This window comes from Coffea eugenioides, chromosome 1 (genome assembly GCF_003713205.1).
Source record: "Coffea eugenioides isolate CCC68of chromosome 1, Ceug_1.0, whole genome shotgun sequence".
Lineage (NCBI taxonomy): Eukaryota > Viridiplantae > Streptophyta > Magnoliopsida > Gentianales > Rubiaceae > Coffea > Coffea eugenioides.
In genome coordinates, this window is record NC_040035.1 from 44,036,817 (window position 1) to 44,051,320 (window position 14,504).

Here is a 14,504-nt window from a genome sequence, read left to right on the forward strand (position 1 = left end):
TTATTTTTGTTTTCATATTTTTTCTGTCAAAATGGTTTTGAATCAATTCACGGTAGTAGTATTTAGAAATGTTTGAGGAGATGGATTGCCCATGATACTGTAAACATGGGCAGCCAATATTAGGAGTAGGTGGATTGAAATTTTTCTTTAAAAATTTTTCATTTTTTATAAATATATTTTTAATAATTTTTTTATTTCACATACATTAAATAAATTCGTTGCAGCACATTTTTGTACAAAACTTTTAAGAAATTGTGTAATCTGAACAGATTCTTAAGATTACCAAAGAAATGAAACTACTTCTTGTGATGCCTGACACTCGGCGTCTCCCAATGGCGAAAGAGAGTGAAACGAAAGAGCAACATTACAAACTTCTTCATTCTTTTGTTTCCCTCTCCCCTTGAGACTTGACTCTTGAGAGGAGTCGTGCCGGTTCGTGGGTTTGCTTCAGATTCACGCCACTTCCCTCTTGGCTCTTGCAAAGAAAACTCCACCAAAGCCCAAATGCCAAATGTCAAATCCTTTACCGCCTACCCCGCGCATCCCTCCTCTCCTCGAATCTAGACAGTTTAGTTTAGTAGTAGTATCTGTCTTTGTAATCATCCCCCATGTTCTTCTCCTGTCTAGGTGTCAACCCCTCTCTCTCTTTTTTTTTTTTGTTTAGACAATAAACCTAATCTATTCTATACTAAGGGGAAGGGACAGACCTAAGGAGAAATAACTCGGAGGGGACTGAACCACCACCGGACCAAACAAATGCACAGCACACTCGCCTGAATTTTTTTGGAAACAAGCCACTTAAATGTGGCATTCATGAGTTCTCCTTTTTGAACAATTATAGCCTCGATCCAGCTGGGAAGCACTGAATTGGATAAAATTTTGTAAATAAGGGTTCTTGAATTCAATACTCTCACTTGCCCCCGCGTGAATGGTCCAGCGGTAGCGCCTCTCACCGGTGACCCTTGAGATCCCAAGTTCGAGTCTCCGCTCCGCTGGATTCCTCCGCGCACTTAACGTGTTCGGGCCGGGTTGGGGCTCCGGACCCGGGCCGCAGGGGATTAGTCGGGCCCCGTAAGGATTGATCCGAACACCCCTGTGTCGAAAAAAAAAAAAAGAATTCAATACTCTCACTTACAATTGAAAAAAAAAAAAATTAACCACACTCAGCTGTACTTTACAATTCCAGTCGACCCATTTTTGGTTATAATATTCTGGGCTTCACCAAAAAAGCCAAAAGCTGAAGGCTCCATCTATTAATCAACAATAATGTCCATCCCCATTTTTCATCCCAACTTGTTTACTAAAAGAGTTAAGACCAAATTTAAACAGCAAAAAAATAACAATAACTTCACTTATTCGCCTTTCATGTTGAAGCACCTATATTTTATCCATTTTGAGTAATTACAAGTAATATTATTGACAACTAATTATCCATGAACAATCTAGGGGTAAAACTAAGAGATATGCTTTAAAAATTCGACGTGGAGTTAGGAATGAGGAATGCTTCTATGTGATCGAAAAAATTTTTTGGATGAGGGGGTGTTAATTTGTAATAAAAAATTGGCATAGATGTTTCCAATTTTAATCGTTTATATGAAGGCACTTTTAGGCATTACACATTACATATTTCATTGAATTCTAACTTGCAGATTACATTGAAAAAAAAAAAAAGAAGAAGAAGAAGAATAGGAGATTATCATTGACCCTCGAAGTCCAACTTATTGGAAAAGGAGTGAAACGCAAGAATAGAATGGAATAAAAGGTCAGGAAATGAAATACTAGTTAGTAGTCTTCCATTGGCATTGGCCCCCTCAGATTCACTGAACTTGACTCCAGCGGTAAAACAAATAAGAGATTCAAAAAAAAAAAAAAGATAAGGAAATTTCAAAACACTACCACCTTACAATGCATCAGACGATAACCTCCACAGTCTAAATATGGACCGCTGTTGTAAAATAAGATGAAGAACCGATTACATAAATTCAAAGTGTTACATTATTTTTCCTTCAAAAAAAAGTGTTACATTATATTTTTTTTACGTATGCAAAATTTAAAATTTATTATAAAAATATTTAAAAATATTAAAATTTAGGCATGGGTTCGATATTTGTGGGTATTGAAAAATAAAACCCGTATTCAACTTGCATAATCGCAAAACCCATATTTGATCAATTTAGCGGGTCAAATACCACCCTTATTATTAATTATTTGGAATAATTTTTTTAAAAAATACTGTAGCATTTTTTTGATGTAATATATGTGAGATTAAAATATGGTTGAAAAATATATTGATGATGTAAATAAATCAGTATGTATAAATAATGTGTAAATAATGTGCAATTCAAGAGTTCTGTATAACCTTTTAAGTACAACATCGATAAGCACCAATTCCAATTTATCGTTTGATGTAAATAAAGATGAGTATTAATTTACCATTGGATGTGTAAATAGATATATTAGACCTTAGATGATTTTAACAGTTTAAATTATTGAATAATATGTGAAGAATTTCTTGAATTATAATTATGGATATGAGTTATGACACTCAAAATAGATATGGAAGAATTTCTTGAATTACACACGACGGTAACTTTGAAAATGAAAAACTGATAAGCACTTTCCCGGTTTCCATTTGCACCCCAAGTCCACTCCATTTCCTCCAATCTCACGTCTCCTCGGAAATCACAAATCTAGGAGGACTATTTATATTTAAATCAAACATCTTCTTCATCGCCCTTCCATCCACCCCCCCGCGTTCTTCTCCTCATCCCACTGCCGTCTCTCTCTATCTCCCTCCTTCCCTCCCTGCCTCCGTCCCATACGCTCACACTCCTTTGTCAACCCCTTTTACTTCTCCAGATCTTTACAGTCCCAGAAATTAACTAGATCTCATACGAAACCAAAACAAAACTCCACCCATCATTCCCGTTTCCTCACTCAATTGTACTTGGGTCTCCTTTTTATTACTTGTACTTTCTGCAGATCTTCCAGCAAAAAGCGGTTTGTAAATCAGTCAATCAATCAACAATGTCCACATTCCACATTTTCACCCTCGCTCTTCTCGTACTGCTCTTCAACTCCCCACTCTCTTTCTCTGTAGATCCGCCGCAAACTTCACCCAGCCCGTCGCCAGACCACGGTGCTGACGTCCCAAGTCTGGAGCCCAAGAAATCACCGTCGCCGTCTGTGAACTCCCCTCCTGCCCCACCGCCAGATTTGGCTCCGGAGTCTTCCCCTTCGCCTGCTCCCACTCCGGCTAATTCTACTGAGCCCTTGAAGAAGTCTCCTGCACCGTCGCCGTCTGAGGCCGGCGATGTTAGTCACGCCGACTCGAGTGATATAGAGGCGGAAGGCGAGTCGTCGGAAGGAATGAGTCGGGGCAAGAAGGCCGGGATTGCCATCGGAGTAGCCGCCGGAGTTTGCATCGTCGGGATCGGAGCATTGGTTTACAAGAAGCGCCAGCAGAATATCCAGCGGGCGCAGTTTGGGTACGCCGCCCGGCGGGAACTTCTGTAGGACTCAAGTACTACTAGTAATAAAAAAAAAATTACATATATAGATACAGATTCTATATCTATATAGAGATACAGTCTAGACTACTAATACTTAATGGCTGGTAGATTTTGTGGCATTTAAGTTGAGAGAGATTTATTTTGATTGGGAGGCCACATGATTTGTTTGATTCTTTACTTTGCTCGTAATAAAAACTTTCTTGTGCTAGAAATTGATTTTTTTTTTGTCCAGTTGCAATTTAATTGACCATTTTACTAGTATTCGATTCAATAAATTCTTTTGGTTGGCTTGCGTATCACATGTTCAAAATTTGATTGGACCAGGAATGTTTGAGGAATTGTAGTTTGAATAAATCCATCATGTTATTAGTTTGATTATGGTAATGATTTTTGTAGTCTAATAATAAAATAAAATAATATATATGGTCTTTTAACTGAAGTGGGGTGGGGGGAGCACATCAATTGGTCTTTTTTTTTTGGTGAGAAAAATGCAATGGATGTCAATATCAATAAATTCTTGGGGTCATTACTATAATTTGGTTTTTGTTTTTGAAGGATAATTTGGTTTCCTCTGCTGTTGAAATGTACATGACCGACGAAGGTGTAAAGTAGAGTTTGGGAAATTACCAGATTGAAGAAGAATTAGGAGCAGTGAGGAGAGTTGTCAATTGTCATGGTCGTGGTGGGTTGGCATGTGGTTTTTATGAGATGTCGGGGGCGGGGTCCCGATTCCTGGGATGTATGACGTATGTACTATGTAGTGTAGTACATTTTTCGTGCGCAGGTGACGGACGGCAGTGAGTAAGCTGGGTGTTGTTTTTCCCTTTTGGAGTTTGGTGAGTATGTAAAGAGTAGTGACAACTTTACATGGCCATCCATCACCCTTCGCGGGCACCAAATTTGTTTGTTCCTTTTTTTGCTTTGTCTTCCATCTTAGCATATGCGTTAAAATGTGCAAAACATAAAAATCTTAATTTGAATCAAACAAAAAAAAAAAAAAAAAAAAAAAGGCCTTCTAAAATGTCGAATTCGACGATGCAGAAAATCAATCACCATTCATCATCATGTATTGTAGACAATTAACATTCAAAAAAATATTAATTCTAATCCTAGTGAGAGTACCAGCCAATTTCACATATTTGGATCCTACCCCGTTTGGATTAGTTGTTTTTGGAAATGTTTTTAAAAAATTTTACTGTAGCAGTGTATATGGAAAAATATTTACTATAAAAAATTTTTGAAATATTTGATGTATTATATGGATGAGATGTTTTTAAAATTATTATTATATTACTATTGCATTATATTTGAAAAACTTGTTTTTGAAAAAATGACCAATCCAACTTTTTGATACCGAGCGAGGGATTATACTAGAAGATGAATGGATTGGATGGCACGAAAGATGAGTGTAAGTGTGAAGTATTGTGTTCAAAACCTTCCATATACATTAAAAAAAATAAATATACTTTTTGTACTAGTTGGCATGTAACGAAAAATACCCTCATATTGGCCTCACATTTTTTTTTGAAGAGCTTCACGAGGGTTGTGGCACTTGAGAATTTGCTTCAAACTATAAAGTAGTACTAAAAAAGATTGTATGGTAGGGGACAGCTGGAGATGCCCTTTCCACTATCAGCAACTTTGCTCACATTTTCTTCTCCCGTCCCAATTGTTTGATTGCAGAAATGCGCATTAAATGATACTACTGTTGTTGATCTTTCTTTGTATTGGTCTGAAGGGGATAACAAAAAATTCGACACAAATAATTCAAATGTAAAGCGATCGATCGAGTTTAAGTTACCTGGAGTGGAAAAGCATGCTTTTTTTTTTTTTTTTCCAAAAAAAAAGGAAGAATCTAAATTGGGTTAACCAAACTGGACTCTACTAAGATGCTCATCATCTGAACCCAAAAGGCCGGGGTGCCCCGTACTGAATCTTCATTAACTGAGAGAAATAGCTTTTTTCTTTTTATTTTTGGAGGGACTGAGAGAAGTAGCTTTAATTAGCCTTCATTTTGCCAGAAGAATAAATGAATTTGAGCGGAATCTTCCTGCTTTGCTTGGACGGAGGTTGAGATCGTAGGAGTTGAACTTTCAGTTACTTTTATCTGTTGCTGATAACATATTTGACAAAAAACATAGGGAGAAAAAAAAAAAGAAAAAAGAGAGAACTTCAGACATCATCTAGCCTTGTACAAACAAGTACTTTGACAAGCAGATACTTCAAGAACATGCTTTCCAGTCAGAATTACAAATTTGATTTATTTGATAATGAATATATCACTAATTTACATGAACATCAATTAAGATCTGTTCCATGATTCATGGATTGTAATGCTACATCATATTTCTCGTTATTCTGTGCTAAGACCGCAGACTGGGAGACAAGTTCCAGGGAAAAAGGTTGCCTCACCATGTACGCCTTAGACTTGGGATTCCTGTTCATGACTAAACATCGATATATTTTGACTGCTGTCCTCTTCTTGTGTTTGCAATGCAGACTCATTTTACTCTTCCGCGGAAGGGTCGACCCAGCGTCCGTTGTCTTTAATTAGCTGGATCAAAGCATCAGTTGCTTGCTCCATGGCAATACCTCGTTTTACCACCGTCTGATCAAATGAAGGGACCATCAAATTCATCAAACAGTTTATTTTGTATATAACTTGTTGATCATCTTGAACCATCATACTAGCCATCAGCCATGTACGGTACAAACATGATGGATGCAAAGCATAAATATTTATGGTTCGTGAAGCAAATGTTTTGTTCGTGGGGTATGAAAGTGAAGGTACCTTCCCAACATAAAGATCGATCTTTCCAGGAGCACCACCAACATAACCAAAATCTGCATCAGCCATCTCTCCAGGTCCATTCACAATGCAACCCATAATTGCAATCTACAAGAAGAGATCGAGTTGAATAGGCAAAATTAATTTGGTATACCCAAGAGTGAGAGGCACTAATTGCTAAAATCTAGCGATAGAGTGCTAAGGTACTCACCGAAACACCAGGCAAATGTGATGTCTTCTCTCTTATTTCTGCACTTATCTCTTGAAGGTCAAACAAGGTTCGCCCACATGATGGGCATGACACATATTCCTGGTACAGAAATTGCACATTTGTGACGTAAAGAGGTAAGTCTGAGATACGCATTGTTTATTGTTCAGAATCATTTCAAAAATGAAATCCCCACCGTCTTTGTATTACGCATTCTGCAACCTTGCAGCAAATTGAATGATGTATTTCTGAGAAATTCGAAGTCCTGTTCAGGGGCTTCCAACAAGACTCCATCTCCAAGACCATCTACCAAAAGGGCTCCGGCATTGCTCCCAGCGCCAATGACCAAATCATCCCTGCCAAGGAGTAGGAGAAACGTGGTTCAAAAATCTAGCCCAGGTTCATCTTAGTCAACTAATCTTAGTTCCATGATACCTGTGGATTGCTCTAGGAAATTGAATGTGATGAATGACAGGGAAGTCGAGGGAGTTTTCAGAAAGATACTCAAAAAGCCTGCACAGTTTAGATTTAGCAGTCAATCCCAGACAATGGGTTACAATTTAGGGTAGTTACTAAAGAACAACATTGTCCACTCAGCACCAACAATATAAGCACATGCAAAGTCCATTAATATCCCTGTGGCCAGCACAGTCAACTGAGTCATTATTTGAGCATATTAATATGGATGCATAGAGACAGTTGCAAACTGTTGTTTATTCCTCATACTTTATCGGCCTCAACAAGCTGACGACTAGTATTGTGCAGTTTTTATTAATCTGATACAACTTTACCTCCTAGCAGCATGAACTCTGCCAATCTTTTCATCTGTATAGGTTATGTCATGAAGAATCATTGTGGCATCAGTGCTCTTGAGGATTTCCAACTCTTCTTTGGGTTCATCACCGCGTACAGAGACAACCAAGCGTGTTCCTGAAAAAAAAAATAGTTGTTAACATAACCCAACTACTGGCTATATGAAGTTAATGAGCAAAAGGAGAAAACATGCCTTCAGGGAGAAGCTTGTGTGCTCCACTTGATAGTTCCTTTAGAGTAACCAAAACCATGGCATATGGCAGAGGTTTTGTTAACTGCTCTGACAAAGGTGTTATAACACCCATGCTTATGTCTATCAACCTTTTGAGAGCTAATCTCTGGTCATAATATAGGGAACAATCAAATCATTCTTAAACTTGGAATGACATTACAGCAGATGCAACAAATTTAGAACCACAAGGTCCAAGGATCAAGATGATGCAAGTTCCTAGAAAGGTAAATGATACTAAATGCACAACTGCACAACATTAAAAACACTGATATTATCAGACTAAAAAGAAGTGGTCCTTACTGCATCGTTATCATCAACAGGAGGAAGCTCTCTCAATAAAATTGAGTCAACAGTCGCAAGATCCTGTGACAACATATAACTTCGTTTAAAATCTCAATATATATCTAACATAGGTTAATTATTTAACGCAATAAAAGTATTTGGGAAAGGACCTTAAATGGCATGCCAACTACAAGTTTTGCCGCTAAAGATCTGTACAGAAGTTCAGGTGTCTGATAAAAATGAACAAAAAATTTATCAGAAGCAGTCAAATACAAAGTAAAGAACATAAAGGCGAATAACAGTAAAATTTCCAAAAGCAAACTATCAATCAGACCTTTAATTGATCCAAAGAAACGGACACGAGAACAGATCCATCACGATGGAGGACACCCCTATAATCCACCTCTTCACCCTATTGATTACACGTTCAGGTTTATCAGTTTGGCAGTCCAGATAAGACAAAGAGAAGGCTCAACATGTACATTGACAAATATACTTCAAATTTCTCTCACCTCCTTCTGCACTGGCAGTTGACCTGTTCGGCGTTGGAAATCAAAATATCGCCTGTGTTTTTCTTCAAATGGTTCCTGATGAATACCAGGTACATTAGTTTGTCAAGTATTTCAAAGATCAACTTTAAAGACTTCAACTTTTTCTTGTTTTAACCTACCACTCCTTGCTGAAGTTCGGCTGCTCTTGTACCAAGGTTTGCCAGCCTTCGACAGGGATCTATCTCCTCCTCTGGGGGTTCCGTAAGGGAAACTCTGATTGTATCACCCAAACCATCCTGCATAGTAAAAACAATTTTACCATCTAAATCTCCTACAGACCTAGTCACACGAATAATAATGGTGGACAACACCATAGGTAACACAGTAATGCACACTGCAGGTTTCATTTGCTGTTGCACAATCTTCTAGAATAAAACCTTAAAGACAAAATCCCAGCAATAGATAGCTGTAGAACTGAAATTTACTTTTCATGTTGAACTTGATTCAGCAGGGTCGACAACAAATGAGATGCCTCATCAACTAGGATAGAAATAAATTATCGTAAGTACCTGAAGAAGTGTTCCGATACCAATTGCAGATTTCATCCGTCCATCCTCTCCCTCACCAGCTTCAGTAACTCCCAAGTGCAATGGGTAATCCCATCCTAGAACATACATTTCAGCTATAAGAAGTCGGTATGCTTCAACCATGATAACAGGGTTGCTTGCCTTCATTGAAAACACAAAGTTGTGGAAGTCCAACTTCCTACAAATCCTAGCAAACTCAAATGCAGATTCAACCTGTTACAAAGGCAAAAATCCTATTACTACATATGGAAGGATGTATCAAGAGAGACCGGTAAAATGATCAAATCTCTGCTCACCATTCCCCTTGGCGAATCGCCATAGTAACTCATTATACGATCTGAAAGGCTGCCATGGTTGGTACCAATGCGCATTGCCCTTCCATATTGCTTACATTTCTCAACCAGTGGAGTGAAGACCTGAATAAAATAGAAGTTGCATAGGTAAATGTCAAAAAATTGCAGTCTAACAGCACCTCAAGATAGCAGCAAATTCAGGGTTTAAAGAAGTAACCAACACCTGAAAATAGCATCCTAAGTACAAGACAAGTAGCTTTGTTAGTTTAAGGCTGATGTTTATCATCTTCAGACAGATGGAGGCATGGATAAACTTGAGAAAGAAAACTAGATGTTGGTTCTAGAAAATGGTAGTTATGGGCAACAATGCACCCTGCACCTATTTGCTGTTTTCAACAAATGATGTCCCCCCAAAACATAATATCTCACTAGCGCAGTGCATGTTTCCAGAGAGAAACACAAGTAGGCATAAAACACCAGTGGAAGAAAGCAGAATATATTAGTAGCAGCATTATCCAACAAATGTTTCTAATCATACTAAATAGAAATGGTTGACTTTTGATTGTTAACACCCCCTCTTCCACCCAGAAAAAAAACTTTGCATTTTTCTCAAGCATCAAATAGAATAGAGAAAGGGTTAGCCTTATATAGTGTATATGAAACCAATAGGAGAAAAGCAGTCAAGAAAAGAATCTGAACAGATCTATTATCCCACTTATTTCTTAATACTCTTATGTTCCCCTTTGAAATCCCCAGGATCTGTAAAATTTCTCAATATCCATGAGCAAGATGAGTGATAAACATCATAAAGTCTATCAGTCATCACAAAAATTGTTGGGCAGTATGACCTGCTCAATATGCTCAATTTCTTTCTGATATTCATCTTCTGTGTACTCCAGCTGCTCAAACTGGGCTCGCCTGTCAGCTGGAAGGAACATCCTGTCAGATTAAAGTAAGAAAACATTTGAACCTGCCTGTGGAATAGTTGTTAGGGAAAGTACCAAAGTTTCCTGGGTTGACACGAATTTTGTCAAAGCATTCTGCAACTCGCAGCGCAACAGAAGGAGCAAAATGAATGTCCGCCACAAGAGGGATATTATAGCTGCAAAATATATCATGTAATGAAATCTAGTCTTCTCATACCAATTGAAGATATACATTCTCACAAATTATGAACTTATTCTGAGACGTACTTCTTTTGGACAAGAGTGTTTTTAATGTCATAACATGCATCTGCCTCTCTCTTCCCTTGAACTGTTATTCGAACTAAGTCTGCTCCTTTATCAGCTATCCCCATCACCTACAACAAGTAACACTTAACCTGAGGACAAGTGCTTCAGTGGACATCATTAAAGGATGACAAGCATGCCATTGCTTCCAAACTATCAAAAACAAGTTAACTGCTTCAATTGTTTGTCACTCCTAGTTTATGGCCAAATTTATGTTCTAAAAAGTTTCAGCTTATATAAACAGTTCAAAAAATCAATTGCAATTCAAACTGCAGCATTCTTCATTCTAGAAATGTTAAGCTTAGATGCACACAAACTTTTAGAGGAGATGCGAAGAGTACAATAGGTGATTACACTCATGCTTCGTTTTACAGATTGTCTCTACTTTAAGAAAAAGATGTGTTCTTAATTCAGATTAGCTCTGCCATCTGGTTTCATTTCCAAATCCCATTGTCGAGAGCAGAGAAAAGTTGCTAACATCCAGCAAGTTTTCTTTTTTCTCCCGCAAAGTTTTATTGCTTGATAAACCCTATAAAAACCCCTATAAGTTTAAGTACCCCCAATCACACCTAGTAAACAATGCAAGTCAAGACTCAATCAAAGCAAATCCAAAATGGAACATGGCCATCTATACACAGACATCAACCAGATTCTTCTTCGTTTTCTTCATTCCCACTTTGTTTGTTTGGCTGAGGGGGGGAATGGGCCCATAAGATGAATGAGCTTTTAAATACGCCAAATATATACAGCTTGCTCTCCATATCAAGTCGTATCACTGAATAAAAATGTATTACAGAAAACCATCATGGAAGCAGAAATAAATAGCACCTGTTCAACTGTTCCAGCAACATCTTTAGTGTCTGTTGTAGTCATGGTTTGAACTCGTATAGGATGCTCACTACCGAGAGCCACGTTGCCAACCATCACTGTGCGAGTTTTTCTCCTGATAGTTTTGTGCACAGACTCACAATATTTTTGTCTGGGAACTACAATAAGAAATTTGTTATCAGACTTCGATGCAGGCAAGCACAATTACAGTCAACCAAACTTTCTGCTTTCCCACCATCAGGAAAACATTCAAAAGAAAATCAAATCTTGATGAGTGATTTAATTTTCATGTAGCTACCCAAAAATTTCTTAGTTCTCAAGCAAATTATTGTAGGTCCCAGCAATTAAAACCAAAAAATTTACTGGGTCTGTTTAGGGATAGGGACATCTAAATTAATTAAGCAAGTAAACTGCGAATATAAATTTTCACAAAACTCCATCTTAGCATAGTCCATTTTGAAAAATTATACCTAATAGTGGACTCCCTTCTGATGCAGGCTGAAGCTCAACAATTTCCTGTCCAGGATTTGAATTTTTTATTACGGAAACCTTGGTTCGACGAAATTTAACCCTTTGAGTGTTGGAAACTCTAACAAACTCCATGCTTTTTGCAAAACCCAGTCCATTTTCCCTGCTCTTTAGACCTGTAAAAGAAGCCGGAACTGCTCCAGTCGCCATTTTATCTCCAAAGTCTGAACCTTTTCCCCTCCTAAACCATCAAAACAAAGGAACTCCATTACTTTTAGCCCAAAAATTTACCTTGCGCTCAATTAAACATGTAAAACCCATTAAATTCTGTAAAATGGTTTTTATTTGAAACTTAAAATCAAGCTTAAAACAATCAAATTCACAGAAACCTTCAACCCCACAAAAGAAGCTTGCATCAAAAATAACTTCAGCAAAGGACAACTGCTGAGAAAAAACTTACCAGAATCTGAAAAAACTGTGCTAAATAGCTAATCAAAAAAATGTATGATCTTAAGACAAAGCCCCTCTTATTATGAAGCTTGATTCCGTTGGAGATGGAAGAGTCGAGAGGGGGAAAAAGGACAGTAAATTTTGGTGGCTGGAGGAGTTTTGAGAGGAGGAAAAATCAGCAACGGGTTTCAGACAAATTTGGAGGCTTGGACTGTACTTATATTATTCAGTAGAGTTGTCAGTCAGCAAAAGGTACCCACCACAGAAGAGGACAAAAAGTATTGGTGCCCATCCAAATTCCAAAAGATGCTGGGAATCAAAAGTTGTTAGACGCAGTACGTTATGTCCTTGTATCCTGGCTTAATTGGATTTTGACCCTTGATAAATGTTGGAGCAAGAAAATTAATTGCCAAATGCCAATTGCATGTTTAGTATATTTACTATACTAGCATACTCAATAATGGTGGACTGTTCAAATGAACAACTCAATTTAAATCAAAAAAATATTTAGATTAAAAATGCAAAAGAATGTTAAAAAAAAAAACCCTGGACCTATCATATCTAGTCGCGATTCAAAGAAATTAAAGTATATGTAAGAAATATAATAAAAATTAGCTCATTCTTTAGTTAGAATATAAATTGGTCTCAGAATTCTTCACCTATTTATCATAACTTAGAAATATTGTATTTTTTTTTATTTTTGCATGACTGCATTGTCTCACTTGTTAGTATTGTAAAATCTTTAGGGAGCATTTTTTGAAAAATTTGTTCTACATTTTAGGTTTAGAAGTGGTAATAATTAATAACTACAGCATTACGAAGAGAAAGGAGAAAGAAAGAGCGTATTTAAACACCTTATTCTGCATTTTAATCAAATTATGATTTTTTAAAATTTATTTGTTATTATTATTATTTTTTTGGTACTACAAAAACGTAACCGGTAGTTGGGGAAAAGAAATTAACTCAAGGGGAAAATCTAAGGCATAATAGAAACACAAGGGGACAACTGCAGCATTTCAAGGTATCCTTAAGCCTACATCGAGGAATATTCTATATATAAATTTTATATATACTGACAACAACGCATATAATATTCATTTATTTAATGCTCACAGTATATAAGAAATGTACGAAAGCATATTTCAATTGCAGGAAGGCGCCTGAAAAGAGCGGAAATAACAGCAAAATCCACATCGTGGAGCACGAGGGAAGTTGACGCGGCGCATTCTAATTGGTTTCTGTGGCAACTCCGTGACGTGTTGTTCTCCTCCTCTTGTCGGATCCAGAGTGTTACTCAATCGTATCCTGGCAATAAATATTGTACTATTTTTGTTTACTGATGCGAGATAAACAAATTAGAACCAAAAGTTTTATTGAAGCCGCCAACCATCTATTTTGGTCCACACACGTGATTGTTGAGCCTTCAGGTTTTTCTTTTTTTTTTTTGGGGTGAACCTTCAAGATTAACCTTTATTTAACCTTGAAAATCATTCATGGGTATTATGTGTTTCCGTTGTTCAATTTCTCTTTGTATTTCTCTTTCATGGGTATTTTGTCCCTCCAAGTTAAATTTTTTAAGTCAATTCATGTCAGCAGTAAATAGTGAAAATGATATAAACAACAGACCAGGGAAATAGTAGTAAATAGCTGTTACTTCCTCAGAGCTTCCCTTCAGTCAGCAATTGCCTAGACGGTGAAGTTTTATGAGTCTCCCCTTTAAGTTGAGTGAGACTCTCTTTGGTGTGTCCTGAGTGTAGTTTAGCTTTTTCCTTGTAAATGTCTGTTGTTGAAAAAAACAGACCAGGGGATCGATCCCTTGACCAGTCAGTTGGGGTGGAAAGGAAATGGGGAGGGGTGAAGGGATTAAAAGAAAAAAAAAACTTGATACTAAGCAATGGACGATTAAAAACATATTCACCATCGAGTGATACTAGTTAATTACTAGCATACAATAGAAGTATCAGCAGGCTAAGAAATACACTTGGTAAAAGGAACCAAAACAGTGAAGCAAATTTGTTCTAAGACGGTAGACAACAAGTGATGCAAGAGTAGAGCAGATGGTGGTTCAGTATCTATTAATTCTTTTTGATCTAATTGAATCATCCCCTAAAATAGATGCGAGCAGGAGTTGAGTAAATGATAACGATTGACAACAACAAAAAAAAAAAAAGAGAAGAAAGTGATGTGAGCCAACCATTTGGCTTGAGCAATAATACATGGAATGCGCGCAACACGTTGTCCTCGCAAATATATGAAAAAACGAGTTGTTGTCCACGTTCTTTTTTTTTTTTTTTGGCTTAGGGATATCCCACAAATATATAAA

The 14,504-nt window shown here is 37.2% G+C and overlaps 2 protein-coding genes across 2 annotated transcripts; one reads left to right on the top strand and one right to left on the bottom strand.

The window, feature by feature from the left end:
* The first annotated feature begins 2,644 nt into the window (after positions 1-2,644).
* Positions 2,645-3,736, top strand: LOC113763748 (pectinesterase inhibitor 10-like). The gene has a single exon (XM_027307665.1). The coding sequence runs from the start codon at positions 3,028-3,030 to the stop codon at positions 3,514-3,516; it is 489 nt and encodes a 162-aa protein (XP_027163466.1). The 5' UTR covers positions 2,645-3,027; the 3' UTR covers positions 3,517-3,736.
* A 1,928-nt stretch (positions 3,737-5,664) lies between these two features.
* Positions 5,665-12,367, bottom strand: LOC113778767 (4-hydroxy-3-methylbut-2-en-1-yl diphosphate synthase (ferredoxin), chloroplastic). The gene is made up of 20 exons (XM_027324546.1): positions 12,192-12,367; positions 11,734-11,972; positions 11,264-11,421; positions 10,400-10,506; positions 10,208-10,308; positions 10,055-10,131; positions 9,210-9,329; positions 8,896-9,126; positions 8,506-8,622; positions 8,348-8,422; positions 8,170-8,247; positions 8,006-8,065; positions 7,854-7,916; positions 7,515-7,659; positions 7,300-7,438; positions 6,944-7,021; positions 6,705-6,864; positions 6,512-6,610; positions 6,304-6,408; positions 5,665-6,120 (listed from the first exon to the last, which is right to left on the bottom strand). Exons 2-20 carry the CDS (start codon positions 11,939-11,941, stop codon positions 6,019-6,021), a joined length of 2,223 nt encoding a protein of 740 aa, XP_027180347.1. The 5' UTR covers positions 11,942-11,972; positions 12,192-12,367; the 3' UTR covers positions 5,665-6,018.
* Positions 12,368-14,504: the final 2,137 nt, after the last annotated feature.